At 39.7% G+C, this 17,906-nt stretch overlaps 1 protein-coding gene across 1 annotated transcript in view; it reads right to left on the bottom strand.

Annotated features, from left to right (window-relative positions):
* Nucleotides 1-6,648: 6,648 nt before the first annotated feature.
* LOC122561469 (paired box protein Pax-4-like) overlaps nt 6,649-17,906 on the bottom strand; it is a 38,481-nt gene continuing 27,223 nt past the window's right edge. Inside the window, exons 9-10 of the mRNA XM_043713212.2 lie at nt 15,441-15,657; nt 6,649-6,932 (exon numbers count right to left, since the gene is read on the bottom strand). Coding sequence (XP_043569147.2) covers nt 6,649-6,932; nt 15,441-15,657 — 501 coding nt within the window. The remainder of the gene's footprint in view (nt 6,933-15,440; nt 15,658-17,906) is intronic.

Genomic DNA, 17,906 nt, shown 5'->3' on the forward strand with positions numbered 1-17,906 from the left:
TATATGCATACCATCTACAATGGCCATAGTAAGCTTTTAAAACACACATCTACGTACAAAAGACTTATTCTGCAATGAAGCATTCATTATGCCCTCCGCACAAAGGCAGGTCCTTGGTTCATTGTCTTCTGAAGCTTCATCCTCAGCCATTTTCTTGGTTTTTGTCAGTACTGGTTCGTAGTTGCTTTCCACTCAGAGAAAGAGCAAAGAGGCAGATTCTAAATCTATCTGAACTCGAACAGGAGTCGAACCTGCATTGTTGGCACTATTCTGAACTACAAACTAACTACCATAGCTAATCAGTCCTGCTTCTGCAATGACTATATAAACTCAAACCTAGAGGAGACAATGCTGACCTCACCTACTGCCTATTGATAGACAACTAAGTTATATTATAGAGAAGAAGTTGCAGCCATCGTTGTACTGGGAAGAAGGAACGCTGAGTCCCACAGAAAGTCTAATCAGAACCTTGTATTTATCACAATTAGAGAGTTGTGTACAGTTCTGGTCTCATATTATAATAAGTGAAGGAAGTGCAAGGAAGATTCATAAAAATAGTATCAGAAAGGCTGAATAGTACAGGGCGCTTTTCTCTGGGAGAAAGTCAGCTGAGGGGTGACCTGATAATATTATATTGAAATTAGAGAAAGATAAGATGCTTCACTTGTGGGAAGACCAAAACTAGAACCCTAGGATAGTCACTAATAAATCCAAAATGGAATTCAGAAAAAAACTTCTTCATAATGAAAGTGGTAGAAATATAAAACTTGCAATGACAGGGAGTGGCTGAGACAAATATAGAACAGATGCATTAAGGAAAGCTAGACAGACACATGATGGAGCAAGAAAGAGAAGGATATGCTGGTACAGTGAAATGAAATTAGGTGGGAGAAGGGTTTCTGTATTACAGTAATATTAGAATAGACTTGGCCTGAACGCTCTGGTTTTTGTGTTAACATTCAACACAATGAATGTGCATTTGTGTGTGGGGTGTAATAAACAATCTCAGATATTAATAGATTCATATTATTAAACATAATAACTTCACACACCATTAAACAGTTTTACATCTCTATACATGAGAAATTATGTCCACATCAATGTAAAGGATATTGGTACCCTTTGGGAATTTGTCCCCAAAGTTAGTGTAAGCATACAGGATAACACACCTGCTACTTCCTGAGGAGACCTTGAAATGTGATCTATAATCAGAACCTCATGTATGTTGCATGTAAATGATTTTGTTTTATTATTTCAATGACTTGATTGAATTAAGAGTATTATCTAATCAATTTTGTACTTCCTAATCCTTGAATCTTGTAGTACTTGTCAAAATTCTATACTATCCCACGTAGAAGCAAAAGGTATATCTGACAAAATCCAACTATACACACACCCTCATTCAAATCCATCCATTCTGGCACACCTCCAACCCCACTACCATCCAGCCGAGCTTATCTACCTTACCTCACATTAATCTATCCATCAGAGTTCATTAGTTTGCACAATATGCAGCAAGAAATGAATGGGCCTAAAGTCATTGCTTTTGATCCTAAGTTATGAAGATGTGGGTGTACTTTAAGAGAGTTAAAAGCAGCAGAACTACTGGACACAGCACCAAGTGTTCTCAAGAAGGCAACAATTTAACATTTGGTCGAACAACTCGATTAGCTCGTTGCCTGGAGACAAAAGAACAAATTAGAATTCAGCCAATCAGTTTAAATTATACCATGAAAAATATCAAACTCCAATCCTTACTTGTTTGAATTGAGTATATTGACAATCTTAAAAGCCAATGACACAATCCGATGCTTTGGGGGGTATAAGACCAGGGAAAATTAAACAATTGAGAGGAGAACTGACAAGCCCAGCATGTAAACAGACTGCCTGAAAAATAGCTCTCTTAAAAAGGTATCTTTCTGTGCCACAAAAATTCCAAAGGAGAAGACAAGAAGACAGAGGAAGATCCGAATAGAAGAATGAAAATTGCTTGGTTTTGAGATAAGAAGTCTTGTTTTGTAAATCTTAACTAGGAGTTCTATCAGACTAGTATTATAGAAGGGAAGGTAACAGATAGATTAGAGTAAGGAATGGTAAATAGTTGTTAGTTAATTATTCTCTGTTATACTTTAAGAAATAAAGTTGTTAATTTTACCTTAAATAGTCCTTGGCCACTCGAATGTTTACAGATTATTGCACTGGAGAAATCTTTTCTGTGTTGCTGATTTTAAATTAAGCAGAAGGGTTTACCCCATATTGTAACACCTGCAAAATGCCCAGTCTACTGCAGATTTCCTGGAAGGGTTAGAAAGCTCAAAAATTTGTGCAGCGAATGAAACTACCTGTTTCACATCGCTATGATGCAGCAGCTACACAGAGGTGTTTGCCACCAATAGGATGCATCTGTTAAGCCAAAAAGAAAATTCCGCCTATCACAGTATTGAGTGATCTGGTATATTAATTGCAATGTTGCAATGTTACATAGATAGGCCATAAGCCCCAAAGATTGGCCTTCATATCAAACAGCATATCCCTTCAGCTGTTCACAACAAATAAGGTATCAAAATACTCAACTAATGTGCACTTCCAAAACACTTAATAGTAGAGGTATCCAAAATGGAATTCAGGAAAAACTTCTTCATAATGAACGTAGTTGTGTAACTGGATAAAGTTTGTTGGATAATCCTGAATGTGTTAAGTTTTACACTGGCAACCTTTTTAGAATGTCAGTCAGGCTCGTAATGTAGCACATTTGTCTGTAATGGAAGCTACATAAATTAAGATGCAGGCCCTATTCTTTGCAGACAAAAAAGACACGTACACACACTGCTCCTATTTCAACTCAACAAACGATGTGACAGCCATTTGCTGGTTGACATCTCAGGGTAATGCCTTGACCAATCAGTCAACTTGTGTGGTTTAAAGTTTAAACAAAGCATGTCAGCTGTCTTCCAGTTATCATTAACTGGTGCATTCATCATAACAACACCTCATGCAATCAGTGTCCATTTGCCAACTAGTCATCACACTCCTCTCATAAAGTATAAATATTGTTTTCCCTTTATGTTAGCATTCTTGCAAATTATCCTGATGAGTGCAATAATTAGTTTCAGCAACAATTAAGATATTCATTTAAAACTATTTCTCTGATCAAACTTTCTCAATATATCTTATAGTATCAAATTCTGTTTTATAATGCTCTATGTAACACCTCAGGAAATTTTACAATATAAAATGTGCTACATAAATGCAAACATTTCTTACATCATTACCATAGGAAGGGTTTGGAGGGATACAGGTCGAGTGCTGGCAGGTAGGACTGGATTGTGTTGGGATATCTGGTCGGCATGGACGGGTTACACTGAAGGGTCTGTTACCATGCTGTATATCTCTGCGACTCCATGAGGATGAAATGGGTGTCTACACATCTCAAAACACCCTTGAAATGTTCCAAGTCATAGGCGAGCAATTGTATCAGCAGTTAGACTATAGACTCTCCAGGGTAAAAACAAGGACTGCAGATGCTGGAAACCCTCTATTCCTGATGAAGGGCTTTTGCCCGAAACATCGATTTTCCTGCTCCTCAGATGCTGCCTGAACTGCTGTGCTTTTCCAGCACCACTCTAATCTAGAGTATAGTCTCTCCAGTCTGCAGGCTTTATTACCTCAGATGATCTTTAATCCATCTGCAACCAAATATCTTTTTACATAGTTGTTATGTGATAGGGAATTCTGATTGGGTGAGAGTAAGATTGAAGACATTGTGTTGTGGTATATCATCAGCCTTATTCCAACTGCAGACACATTCAGGTATGTGAGTGAGTACTCAAAGAGAATCCTGATGGTTGAGTGTATTGCCAAAGGATTACATTCACAAGATTTGATTAAAACAAAGAACTAAAGATGCCAGAGATAGCATGGAAACAGACCATGGTCCAACTTATCCATGTCCACCAAATTTCCCAAACTAAACGAGTCCTATTTGCTTGCACTTAGCCCATATCCCTCTAAATCTTTCTTATTCATGTAGCTGTCCAAATATCTTTTAAATGTTGTAACTATACCCACATCGACTACTTTCTCTGGCAGTTCATTCCACATGTGGGCGGCACGGTGGCACAGTGGTTAGCACTGCTGCCTCACAGCGCCAGAGACCCGGGTTCAATTCCCACCTCAGGCGACTCTCCGTGTGGAGTTTGCACATTCTCCCCGTGACTGCGTAGGTTTCCTCCAGGTGCTCCGGTTTCCTCCAAAAATGTGCAGGTTAGGTGGATTGGCCATGCTAAATTGCCCATAGTGTTAATTGAAGGGGTAAAGGTAGGGGAATGGGTCTGGGTGGGTTGTGCTTTGGCAGGTCGGTCTGGACTTGTTGGGCCGAAGGGCCTGTTTCCACACTGTATGTAATCTAATCTAAAATGAACCATCCTATATGTGAAAAAATTGCCCCTCAGGTCCCTTTTAAATCTTTCTCCCTTGCCTTAAAAATATGCCTTCTAGTTTTGAACCTACCTGAAGGAAAATATCTTTGCTATTCACCTTATGAATTTATAAACCTCTCCGCTCCCCCCACCCTCCAGTGAAAAAGTCCCAGCCTATCTAGCCTGTCCTTATAACTCAAACCCTCCAGTCCCGGTAATATCCTTTTCTGCACCATTTCCAATTTAATAATATCCTTCCTATAGAAAGGAAGCCAGAATGGTACACAGTATTCCAAAAGTGGCTTCACCAACATCCTGTACAGCTGCAACATGATGCCCCAACTCCTATACTCAATGGTCTGAGCAATGAAGGCAAGCATGCCAAAAACCTTCTGAACCACCCCGTCTCCCTGTGACAAAACTTTCAAAGAACCGAGTACCTGAACCCTGAGGTCTCTCTGTTCGATAATGCTCCCCATGGCCCTACCATCAACTGTACAAAACCTATGCTTGATGCTCTTACCAAAATGCAACACCCTTGTGTTTATTCAAATTAAACTCTATCTGCCACTTCTAAGAGCTGAAAATGTGTTGCTGGAAAAGCGCAGCAGGTCAGGCAGCATCCAAGGAGCAGGAGAATTGACTTTTACGGCTCATGTCCGAAACATCAATTCTCCTGCTCCTTGGATGCTGCCTGACCTGCTGCGCTTTTCCAGCAACACATTTTCAGCTCTGATCTCCAGCATCTGCAGTCCTCACTTTCTCCTGCCACTTCTCAGCCCAGTTACCCAGTTGGTCAACATCTCTTTGCAACCTTCTTAATTGTACACTATACCACAATTTTGGTCTCATCTGCATACTTACTAATCATGGTTCCTAAATTCTCTTCCATATTGTTTACATAAATTACAAAAGAGACTAGTTGTTTATTGCAGATTTTAGTTAGTTCAATTCAAATTCCATCACTTATTGCTATGGGATTTGAACTCATGTGCCCAGAGTGTAAGCCTGATCTGAAACAAAAGCAAATTCCTGGAGAAACTCAGCTTTGATGAAAAGTCACTCAACTTGAAACATTAACTTTGCTTTTTCCTCACACGTGCTGCTAAACCTGTTGAGCCAAGTTTGATTGTTGGTCAGTTAGTTAATCTCAGTTAATGTAGTAGGTTGATTCAAATGACATCAGTTTCCCTCAGCTGGTACAGTAGGCAAGATTCTTTTTTTTTTGACCATGATCCAATAACAAAAATAAAATTGTAGAATAAAACACAATGGTAGGAATTTGGGAACAAAAAATGAGGGGTAAGACATACAGTCCTTCAAACCTGTTCCATCATTGGAGCTAATCTGTATCAAAATGTAACCCCAATGATTCCTCATTTGTACCACTGCTCAATGACATTACCATTGTGTATAGTACTGTTGGCTAGTTTAACATATTGGAACTAGTCATTTTCATTTTTTTATCCTTTTATAAAATCCTCACGTTCATTATCAATTGCTTGTATCCACATCCAACCTTGTTGGCTAGTTTACATTCTATTCCTTAGACTGTCAATGCATTAAAAGTTTAATCAGGATTTAAGGTTTATATTCATTATTAAACCATGCCTCCTAAAGATACTTGACTTTGTTTCATGTCGGCACTGTATGCTTAATTATTTTGTGACTGGAAGTCTTTATAAATTGCTGTTTATAATAACGTTTTAACGTGCTGTTTTGTATACAATATTCCTCCATTGTTCCAACTGTGAAATTAACAAAATAACAAAGAAAAAGATAAACACATTAACTGTCAGCAGTGATTTTAGGTACAAATTATTTCTAAAAGCACAGGACAGTGTCACTGTAAAATCGTAGCTTTGATTTTCACCAGGATTGGAAATCCTGGTGTTAGTTCAGATGTTAGTTGAGAACATAAGAACTATGAGGAGGAGTAGGCATTTCAGCCTCTTGAAACTGCTCAAGTGTGGTAAACTTGGGGTTGAATAATCCTTCACACTTATTGTTTGGGTGTGAACTTCAAGAAAGATCAGTTTGACAAAGCAGAGTTGTTGATGCTGCCAATATGTTCCAGAAAGAGAGAGAAAGCAGAGTACAATATAAGGACAGTCAGAAGTACTTATAATCATTTCTCAATGACAATATCACTCAAAAAAAACAGAATGCTGAGAAACTCTACTAAACATTGTCCATTTGCAAGTACAGAATTACAAGAGAGGAGGGATTGCTACAATAAAGAATTATAGTTTGATGCATTAAAATACTGTTGTGGGTTATCCAACAAATATCCAGTGCTGGAAACTGACAATGGCACTGAGGCATTGTCTGAAACAGAATGGGATGGGTAAGCCCCCATAGAAACAGGAAATGACATGCACTCTCTGGTAGGAAGAGGAAGTGATGAATATTCTATACCATGGACGGGAAGTGACATTGCTGTGCCAGGAGAAATCGGCAATGACGTACAATCCGTAACAGGAACAGGAAGTGGAATTCCAGTGTGAATCTGTCCTAAAAAAGTGTTAAGAGAAGATTGGTCATTCTGAATATCATAGTTGGCTGACTTTGGAAACTAAATGCAGCAAACTAAAATAGACATCCATTATACAAATATTACGACCTTATTTCACAACTGAATTACACAGAGTCAGCAGTAGGTATTTAATGTTTGAATGTTCAATAACAATGTACTCTTAAGTTCCAATTTAACATCCTGTAACATTGCAGTAGATAGGAAAAGGCCATTCAATATTAACTCACTCACCTGCTCTAGCCATAAACCTTGCTGTTTCTAACTTGGTGAAAGACTATAATTAGATTCTGCCTTCTCTCCCAGCCTTTCAAGGTGGAGAGAAACCACGAAGTGTCACATCTTGCAGCCTGTTGCAGTACTTCAAATATCTGATAATCTCATAAAGAGTGGTCTGTTGGACTAATATGGTAATGGTCTTATTCTCATTCTCATTCTCATTCTATTGTCATCAATTAAGACTCAGCAATGACTCAGGAATGCATCTACTTCATTCTATTAGTCATTAGATGTAAACCTGGATAAAGATTCTTGGTGTTATTTAACTGTGAAGATCTCACAGTGGAACCTGATCCCATCTTCCATGTAAATTACAAAAGAGACTAGTTGTTAATTGCAGATTTTAGTTGGTTCAATTCAAATTCCATCAGCTATTGCTATGGGATTTGAACTCATGTGCCCAGAGTATAAGCCTGATCTGAAACAAAAGCAAATTGCTGGAGAAACTCAGCTTTGATGTCACAAAACCCATATCAGAAAACACTGAAGTCAATGACTACTTCTGCTTTGGTTGCTAAATGGAGACCGAGAGATCAAAGATGGGATCATCTTAGGCTCTGTGTTTAAGCACCACATGGAGTAATGCATTCAGTCACTGTGGCAATGAGTCACTGACCCTTCTGGGTCCATTGATTGTACTGTTTGTACCTGTCCTGTACCTGTCATAGCCACAGAATATTGTTAAGTTACAGGAGATAAAGGTGTGAGAATACTAAACTAGAAGGTCAGGTTATAACACACAAAGCTTAATACAATGGAAAGAATTGAGAAGCTGGTGTTGTTCCCCTTAGTGGGGTGAAAGTTGAAGAAAGATTTCCTTGAGGCATTCAAAATCATAAAGTTTTCAATAGAGTTGTCAAAGAGGAACTGTTTCCACTGGCAGGAGGGTTAATACTCACACAACCCAAATTTAAGTTAATTGGCAAACAACCAGAGTCAAGATGAGAATTAATTTCAATACATTATGATTTTTTGATACCATCAGGAATGAACTGCCCTAAAGGGTTGTGAACTAAGAACTTTCTAAAGGGAATGGGATAAGTATTTGAACGATAGAAGCCACTGGGATACGGAGGAAGACTGAGGAAATTAAGTAAATCAACTAGCTGTTTCAAAGAGTCAGTACAAGCATCAGGGACCAAATAGTTTCCTTTGACACAATGCCATTTTATGATTCAAATTTTCCTGGAGATCCTTAATTACCACAGATTGTATCCTCAAACTATGCTTCTCTTTTTCTATTCATTCACACAATGTGGAAATTAATAATGCTGCCTGGGTTTGAAAATTGCAGTTATGAAGAAAGATTGTATAGGCTAGGGTTAATTCCCTTAGAATAGAGGAGGCTGAGTGGAAACTTAATCGAGGAGGTACAAAATAATGAAGGGCTTGATAAAGTGGACAGGGAGAACCTGCTTCTCCTAGTGAGGAGGTCAATTACCAGAGGGTACAGATTCAAGATGATTGGTAGAAGGATTAGAGGGAACATGAGGAAAAGCTTTTCTACCCAGAAGATGGTGGATGTCTGGAATCTACTGCCCAATTTGGTGTTGTAAATGATAATTCATTTAAAAGGAGCCTGGATCTGCACTTGAAGCATTGTTATCTGCAAGGCTGGAAAGTGTGATTAGAATGGGTAGCTAATTTATTCAACAGATGCAAACAAGATGGGCTCTTCCTGCACTATAAATTTTCTATGATTCTATGATATCAAAATTCAAATTTGGTTTGCTTTACAGAATTATATCATCCAGCACTGCCACCTGCAGGCACAAATTGTGCAAAACAGTTATGCAGCTCAGCGCATCGTTTCGAAAGGCATTGGTGCAAGTTACTTACAGCAAGCAATACTTCATCCAGAGCTGAGATAATACTTTAGTGTCCAGTGACTCAAGCTCCTTCCCATCTATCTCCAGTGAATAGTGTGCCAGTTAGGCAATGAGTGTAGTTGGTGGGAGGTTTAAACTACTTTGGCAGGGGTCTGGGAAATGGAGTGGAGACACGGGAGAGGTTGATGTGCAACAAGTATGGAAGAACCATGCCAATCTGGAAGGTTATGTGAGTATTCAGGTTAAGGCACAAGGAAGTATGACAATCAAAAATAGAAAATGCTGCAGAAACTCAGTAGATCTGGCAGCATCTGTGGAGAGAAAGCAAGGTCAATGTTTTCGGTCAAGTGACCCTTCTTCAGAATTGCTGGCATGGCAAGACTTGATGACATTTATTTTAATGCAAGGAGTCTTGTGAGCAAAGCTGATGAGTTGAGGCTGCTAATTAACACATGCGAATGTTATATCATTGCTATCATGCAGTAATGTTTGAGAGAGGAACAGAACTGGTACTTCAATATTCCGGAGTATAGAATTTTCAGGTGAGACATGGAAGGGTGTAAAAGAGGAAGTAGTGTCGCAATATTGATCAATGAGTCAATTACTGAAATAAGGAAGGATGATATCTTAGAAGGTTCCTCAAATGAGGCTATATGGGTAGAACTTAAAAGCAAAAAGGTAGATATCACTTTGCCCAGGATGTACTCTGCATCAGGGAGAGATAGAAAGATATATATGGAGGGAAATCTCAGAGAGGGTAATAATTGTAGGAGATTTTAACTTCCCCAATATTAACTAAAAGAGACAAAGTATGAAGGGCATATAGGGGTGGAATTCTTAATGTATCCAGGAAAGCTTTTAAAGTCAGCATGAGGAAAGTCCTACAAGAGACCGGTGGTGGGGAGGAAGGGGAGTGCTGCTGCAAGTGCAGGGCCAATGTGTTCCCGTAAAGGTGAGGGAGAATCAATGAGTCCACAGAGCATTGATGTCAGGGATATACAGGACTGGATAAGAAAAAAATGTTTATGGTAGATACCAAGGGTTCAATGCTGCAGATGCCAAGAGGAGTTTAGAAAGTTGGTCCACCCTCATCTTTATAGGAACACATTGACCCTGCACGTCCACTGTTACCCTTTTGAATGATTCCCAATGCTTTGATGCAGTTTTTCTGTAAGTAACTGCTCCCAGTCCACTATGGTCAGAAAACAGTAAGTTCCAGACACCTATCACACTCTGGGTAAAAAGGTTTTCTACAAACCTCCTCAAAGCCTCCTGCTCCTTACCTTAAAATTATGCCATCTGCTTATGAACCCATCTAATTACTCACTAATGAAGTATGTTTTTCTCCATATTGACAAAAGAAACAATGGCAATCAACTTAAATCAGTATCCTCTATTTCATGGTCCTTCACTACTGAAAACAGTTTTTTCCTTTGTACTCTGTCCCTCATCAATTTTAACACTTCTATCAAGTATCCTCCTAATCTTCTCTTCTCCAAGAATTACAGCCCTAATTTTCCAATCTGTCCATTAACCTGAATTTATGTCTATGTCCAAATGCAGAAGGACTTGGAAAATGTCCAAGGCTGACAAATGGCAAGTAACATTTGAGCCACTCAAGTGCCAGGTAATCATTATCTTGGACAATAAAGAATCTAAACATCACCCCTTGATATCCAATGGCATTGCCATCACGGAATCTCCCACAATCTACTAATTGAGTTAACTAACACCAACTAACCATTGACCAGAAACTGCACACCATCCTGACCAAAATTATACTGTAAATCCTTCAATGTTACTGTGTCAAAACTCCTTTCATAATAGCACTGTGAATGTACATATACATCAAGGATTGCAACAGTTCAATAAAGAAGATCACGGCCAACTTCTCCAGGGCAGTAAGGGATAGACAATACTTGCTGCCCAAGGCAGCAAAACCCACAGTCCATGAATGAATAAAAAATGGCACTTATTGCACTTGCAAATCCCACACAGCCATTGGTCTCACCTCTGTTCAGTTGCAGCCTATTCAACCTGTACAAGTCCCACGTCCCCAGAACGAGACTCAATATTCCAGGATCTCATCCTCTCCCTTCCAAACCATCTGTTTAATCAATCATTCCTTTGCTGTGTCTTCCTATTTCTATATTCACCTAATCTGAGGTAGTGGGAATAGACTAGATGTTACTACTTTTGAGATTCTGCATGTATTTGGAAAGGCAAGGACTGATTAGGGAGAGTCAGCATGGCTTTGTGCGTGGGAAATCATGTCTCATGAACTTGACTGAGTACTTTGAAGAGGTAAAAAAGAGGATTGATGAGGGCAGAGTGATAGACATGATTTATGTGGACTTCAGTAAGGCATTTGACAGGGTTCCTCATGGGAGGCTGGTTAGCAAGGTTAGATCTCCTGGAAAACAGGGAGAACTAGCCACTTTGATACAGAACTGGCTCAAAGGTAGAAGACAGAGGGTGGTGGTGGAGGGCTGCTTTTCAGACTGGAGGCATGTGACTAGTGATGTGCCACAAGGATCGGTGCTGGGTCCACTGCTTTTCATCATTTATATAAATGATTTGGATGTGAACATAGGAGGTATAGTTAGTAAGTTTGCAGATGACACCAAAATTGGAACGAAGAAGGTTACCTCAGAATACAGTGGGATCTTAATAATGGACTAATAGGTTGAAGAGTGGCAGATGGAGTTTAATTTAGATAAATGTGAGGTGCTGCATTTTGGAAAGGCAAAGCAGAACAGGACTTATACACTTAATGGTAAGGTCCTGGGGAGTGTTGCTGAATAAAGAGACCTTGGAGTGCAGGTTCATAGTTCCCTGAAAGTAGAGTCCCAGGTAGATAAGATAGTGAAGGAGGCATTTGGTATTCTTTCCTTTATTGGTCTGAGCATTGAGTATAGGGGTTGGGAGGTCATGTTATGGCTTTACAGGATGTTATGCAGTTGAAGGTGTGTACTATACCTTTGAGAGAAAGTGAAAGCTGTTTTGCACTGAGGCACCTCTCATGTAACTGACTTGCAGTCTCAGAGTGTACTGGAAAATTGATAATATGTAACATTTGCTGTAAACTAGATACCTCAGTTGTTTTTGCCACAACTCAAATTTAATAAATTAGTTTTAATTATACCCCAGGATACTAAAACCCAATCAAGTTTGAATTTATTGTTTTTGCCAACCTTAAACAATGAGATGATCCAATGTTTTGGTGTATAAAGAAGTAGGCATTTTGGAAAGTTAGACAAAGACCAACTACCATCAACAGATATGAACTGCCATCTATAGAGAGACTACCATTCAAAACATTCTCTATTAAAAGTATTTTTTTCACATGAAACATCTTTGCAACAAAAGACCGAAGACAACCCAAGGAGATCTATAGCCAGAGGATGACAGACACGACAATGACAGCGACTGTGTAGTTTTGAAATTAAGTTGATGTAATTTTAATATGTGCTTATTGGAACAGAATATTGTTATATAGTTGAAGGCAGATCATAATTAGTTAAGAGAAAGGGGGCTTAGGGTTGTAAATAGTTGTTTTTTAATGTTCACTTTTCGAGTTAGAGAACAAATTGTTTTTTTTCTTTAAATACTGAAATTTGGAAGTTTGCTGTCACTCATACTTCAACAGATTATGAGGTGAAGTGAACTTTTTGGGTGTTTGGTTTAATTAGCAGAAGGGTACACCACCATGTCATAACAAGGACGTTGGTTAGGCTACTTTTGGAATATTGTGTGCAATCCTGGTCTCCTTTCTATCAGAAGGATGTTGTGAAACTTGAAAGGGTTCAGAAAAGATTTACAAGGATTTTGCCAGGACTGGACAATTTGAGTTATAGGAAGAGGCTGAATAAACTGGAGCATTGGAGGCTGAGGGGTAACCTTATAGAGGTTTATAAAATCATGAGGGACATGGATAGGATAAATAGACAAGGTCTTTTCCCCAGTGTGGGGAGTTCAGAACTAGAGGGCATAGGTTTAGGGTGAGAGGGGAAAGATAATAAAAAGGGACAAAGGGGCAACAGTTTTCACACAGAAGTGGTGTGTATATGGAATGAGCTGCCAGAGGAAGTAGTGGAGGCTGGTCCAATTACGGCATTTAGAAGCCATCTGGATGGGTATATGAATAAGAAAGGCTTAGAGGGATATAGGCCAAGTGCTGGAAAATGGGACTAGATTAGGTTAGGATATCTGGTCAGCATGGATGAGTTAGACCAAAGAGTCTGTTTCCATGTTGTAACTCTCTATGACTCTTTGACTATGCTTGCTAATTTCTTTGCTAGCTCTCTAACTTTTGCCTAACCTCTCTTCTAACCTAATTTGTTGATATTGATAAGATCTCTGGCCATTTTCCCTCTCTGCTTAGGGGCTCAGCAGGAACTTAGTGGGGAAGAAACAAACCATCCTGGATTCACACCAACAACCAAAGAAAAACTTGCTGTTCCCTTAATTATCAAAGGCCAACATAATTGCTTTTCCAATTTTTCTGTCATTAATATCGGTGCTGTGATGTGGTGACTTATAAAATTTTTCACTATTTTTCATGTAAAAGTACATGTGACAATAAATTTCTATTATTTTCAGTTCTTTTCTATTCTAATCTATTCTATTCCATCCTATTCCCCTGCCCCATATACAGCTGTAGTAGTTATGGACCATAGCTCAGCACGAGATGGTGACACTCAGCTTTGGACTCTTGACTGTCGACAAATGACCCTTTTAACATACTTGTAATTCAAGCTCCTTCATCAGCAGTCTCCTGGCATCCACCTATTCCAGAAATCTCTCAGCTTCCAGCGACAACCTGCCCTGGGCCCAAGCTGAGATTTATTATATTTTCATTGTTCAGAGAGAAGAATTGATGAGGAAACAGAGCTATACCAGCATCTGATGAAGGGCCTTTGCCTGAAATGTCGACTCTCCTGCTCCTCGCATGCTGCCTGATCTGCTATGCTTTTCTAGTGCTACACTTTTCGACTCTGACTCTCCAGCATCTGCAGTCCTCACTTTCTCTTATACCAGCACTTAGAGAATTTGAGGTCATTCTCTATTCAAACTACAGAACCCACAGTCACAAAAAAGAAGAAAATAAATAAGTTGCAGTCATATAACACCCTTCATGAACACAGACTATCACAATGGGCAGTCAGTAAAAAACAATTATTCAAAGAGCTCTGTCGTGACCAGAGGTCACTAAGAGAAATCCCAAAGAAACCTATATTGTCTTTCACATTTTTGGATTTAAATTCTGTGTTTTTAAAAACAGACAACCTTGCTGTAGTCATAAAAAGGCCAAGATTGATCACATGATTGTATTTTCAGAAGCTCCTGAGCCCCCTGCATTGTACAGCTAAAACTGACAGAAAGGGCTTGGAGATTAGCCATGTACCATACCTTCAGCCAGCTCTGGACAAAGGAAAATGTCAAAACCCATGATGTTAAAATGGCACTTATGCTTTAATAGTCACCACTCAACCTCACAAAGAAAACTCTAATAGGGGAGTTAGATAAACATAGTTAATGTACAGTTCCAGTTAGCCCTCTGAGATGGACCACCAGCAGCTGAAATGCTTGTCTTTGTTCCAGGACTGCAATTGGAGTTTGTTGAATTGCCTAAGAATACAATTCAGTGATTCTAAGTAAGTTGCTGTTTGACCTCCAGATGGACAGCAGGAATCCAGGCTGAGTTGGCAGATTGCCTAAGACCTCCATACCTAGCTCCAAATTGCTGGATGGAGGGAAACCTACACTTTGAGGGCAAGACTGAAAACTACACCAACACCACAGGTTCAATTCCTGTACCAGCTAAGGTCACCATGAAGGTCTCCCCTATTTAATCTTGCCCCTTGCCTGAGGTGTGGTGATCCTCAGTTAAACTCACCACGAGTCATCTCTTTCTCTGAGAGAGCAGCACAATGGTCCTCAAGGACTATGGTGACTTTACCCTTTTACTGTCCAAATAGTGACATAATATCTTTTAGAAGAGGTTAAATGTAACGTTAGCTTAGAATCTCTTCTGAGAGATAGCACTCTCGATAGTGTAGCACTCTGTCAATAGTGTATTGTGAGTATCAGCTGATATTATGTACTCAAACCTCTGGATTGGGATTTAAATCAATAACCTTGCAACTCAGAGATAAAAGTGCTACTAAGTGAGCCACAAAATTATTGATCGGATAGTATTTTACTTTCCTGTCTGGACATGTCCTGGCTTTAAGTTCAGCGACAAGGACAAATCCATGTTCTACATGTGTTCAGTACCTTGGATCATTTATAAGTTGCTTTCCTCTAATGAAAAGTTGATGAATAACAGAAATCATCCTAATACATCATAAAATACTTTCTGGGTACAACCAGCCTTACCATTAGGGACATCTGAGGTGTACACTGGTCCAGGGCCCCAACATGAAGGTGATTCCAATGTTCTGTATAGATCAAAGCCATGCATCTTCCAAGGCTCTGTAGTGGTGTTCATGCACAATTGTGATTCTGCCATGCTGTAGAGATCACATCTGTGTGACTTCAGTGTCTCAGGAAACAAAAAGGCAGGATTTGCTTGTACAGTTTGAGGCTGGTGAGGCTGCAAGACACAGAAAAGCAACTTGGTTATCCACTTAATGGTACATTGCCTACTCGCTAAATCTGGCAGTATCAAAGTTTGAGGGGTGAGCTGTTTGAGGTGGTTCAGTTTAAATGGTAAAAATTCAATAGGCCAAGTACAAAGAAACTTCCTCTTAGGAGAATCAGTAAAAGGGCACATAACCTTAAAAATAGAGAACATAGGACTTGAACAGGTCGTACAGTCCCTCAAACCTACACTCCATGTCTGATCATGTGCCTTAATATAATTTCCTCACGGGTCCTTGATTCTCTTGTAAGACCAAAAATCAGTCTATCTCAGCCAATATTCCATTAAAAGAAAAATATTTTAAAGCCACATCACTTCGGAACAACATTGAGAAGAGACATGTAATAATAATAATAAGACAGTAATAGTAAGAGATTTTAATTTCCCACATATTAACTGGGATAGTTTTGTTGTGCAAGGTAGTGTGGAAACAAAAAGCTTAAATTGCATCCAAGAGAAATTTTTAGCCTGTAGATAGAAAGCCCAACAAGAGAGGGACATTTCTGGATCTGTATTCAGAAATGAGCCTGGCCAAGATTTTCAATAGACAAAAGACAATAGGTGGAGGGGTAGGCCATTCTGCCCTTCGAGCCTGCACCACCTTTTAATATGATCATGGCTGATCATCTTTAATCAGTATCCTGTTCCAGCCTTATCTCCATAACCCTTGATTCCACTATCCTTGAGAGCTCTATCCAATTCTTTCTTAAATGAATCCAGAGACTGGGCCTCCACTGCCCTCTGGAGAAGAGCATTCCATGCAGCCACCACTCTCTGGGTGAAGATGTTTCTCCTCATCTCTGTCCTAAATGGTCCACCCCGTATTTTTAAGCTGTGTCCTCTGGTTTGGCACTTACCCATCAGCAGAAACATGTTTCCTGCCTCCAGAGTGTCCAATCCTTTAATAATCTTATATGTATCAATCAGATCCCCTTTCAGTCTTCTAAACTCAAGGGTATACAAGCCCAGTCGCTCCAATCTTTCAGCGTAAGGTAGTCCCGCCTTTCCAGGAATAGACTTCGTGAACCTATGCTGCACTCCCTCAATAGCCAGAATGTCTTTCCTCAAATATGGAGACCAGAACTGCACATAGTACTCCAGGTGTGGTCTCACCAGGGCCCTGTACAGCTGCAGAAGAACCTCTTTGCTTCTATACTCAATCCCTCTAGTTATGAAGGCCAGCATGTTATTAGCCTTCTTCACTACCTGCTGTACTTGCATGCTTACCTTCATTGACTGGTGTACAAGAACACTTCGATCTCTTTGTACTGCCCCTTTACCTAAATTGATTCCATTGAGGTAGTAATCTGCCTTCCTGTTCTTGCCACCAAAGTGGATAACCATACATTTATCCACTTTAAACTGCATCTGCCATGCATCTGACCACTCACCTAACCTGTCCAGGTCACCCTGTAATCTCCTAACATCCTCCTCACATTTCATCCTGCCACCCAGCTTAGTATCATCAGCAAATTGCTAATGTTATTACTAATACCATCTTCTATATCATTAACATATATTGTAAAAAGCTGTGGTCTCAGCACTGATCCCTGCGGTACCCCACTGGTCACTGCCTGCCATTCCAAAAGGGAGCCGTTTATCCCTACTCTTTGTTTCCCATCAGCCAACCAACTTTCAATCCAAGTTAGTACTTTGCCCCCAATACCATGCGCCCTACGTTTACTCACTAACCTCCTATGTGGGACTTTATCAAAAGCTTTATGAAAGAACAGATACACTACATCTACTGGATCTCCCTCGTCCATCTTCAGAGTTACATTCTCAAAAAATTCCAGAAGATTAGTCAAGCATGATTTCCCCTTCATAAATCCATGCTGACTCTGACCTATCCTGTTACTACTATCCAGATGTGTCATAATTTCATCCTTTATAATAGACTCCAGCATCTTTCCCACCACTGAGGTCAGACTAACTGGTCTATAATTTCCTGCTTTCTCTCTCCCATCTTTCTTAAAAAGTGGTACAACATTAGCCACCCTCCAATCTGCAGGAACTGATCCCGAATCTATCCAACTCTGGAAAATAATCACCAACGCATCCACGATTTCTCGAGCCACCTCCTTCAGTACCCTGGGATGTAAACCATCAGGCGCCAGGGACTTATCAACCTTCAGACCTAACAGTCTCTCCAACACCAATTCCTGGCAAATATAAATTCCCCTAAGTTCAGGTCCTTCAGC

The sequence above is a fragment of the Chiloscyllium plagiosum genome, unplaced genomic scaffold, assembly GCF_037043375.1.
Source record: "Chiloscyllium plagiosum isolate Xiang-an unplaced genomic scaffold, Cpla_swu_hap1 HiC_scaffold_23, whole genome shotgun sequence".
NCBI lineage: Eukaryota > Metazoa > Chordata > Chondrichthyes > Orectolobiformes > Hemiscylliidae > Chiloscyllium > Chiloscyllium plagiosum.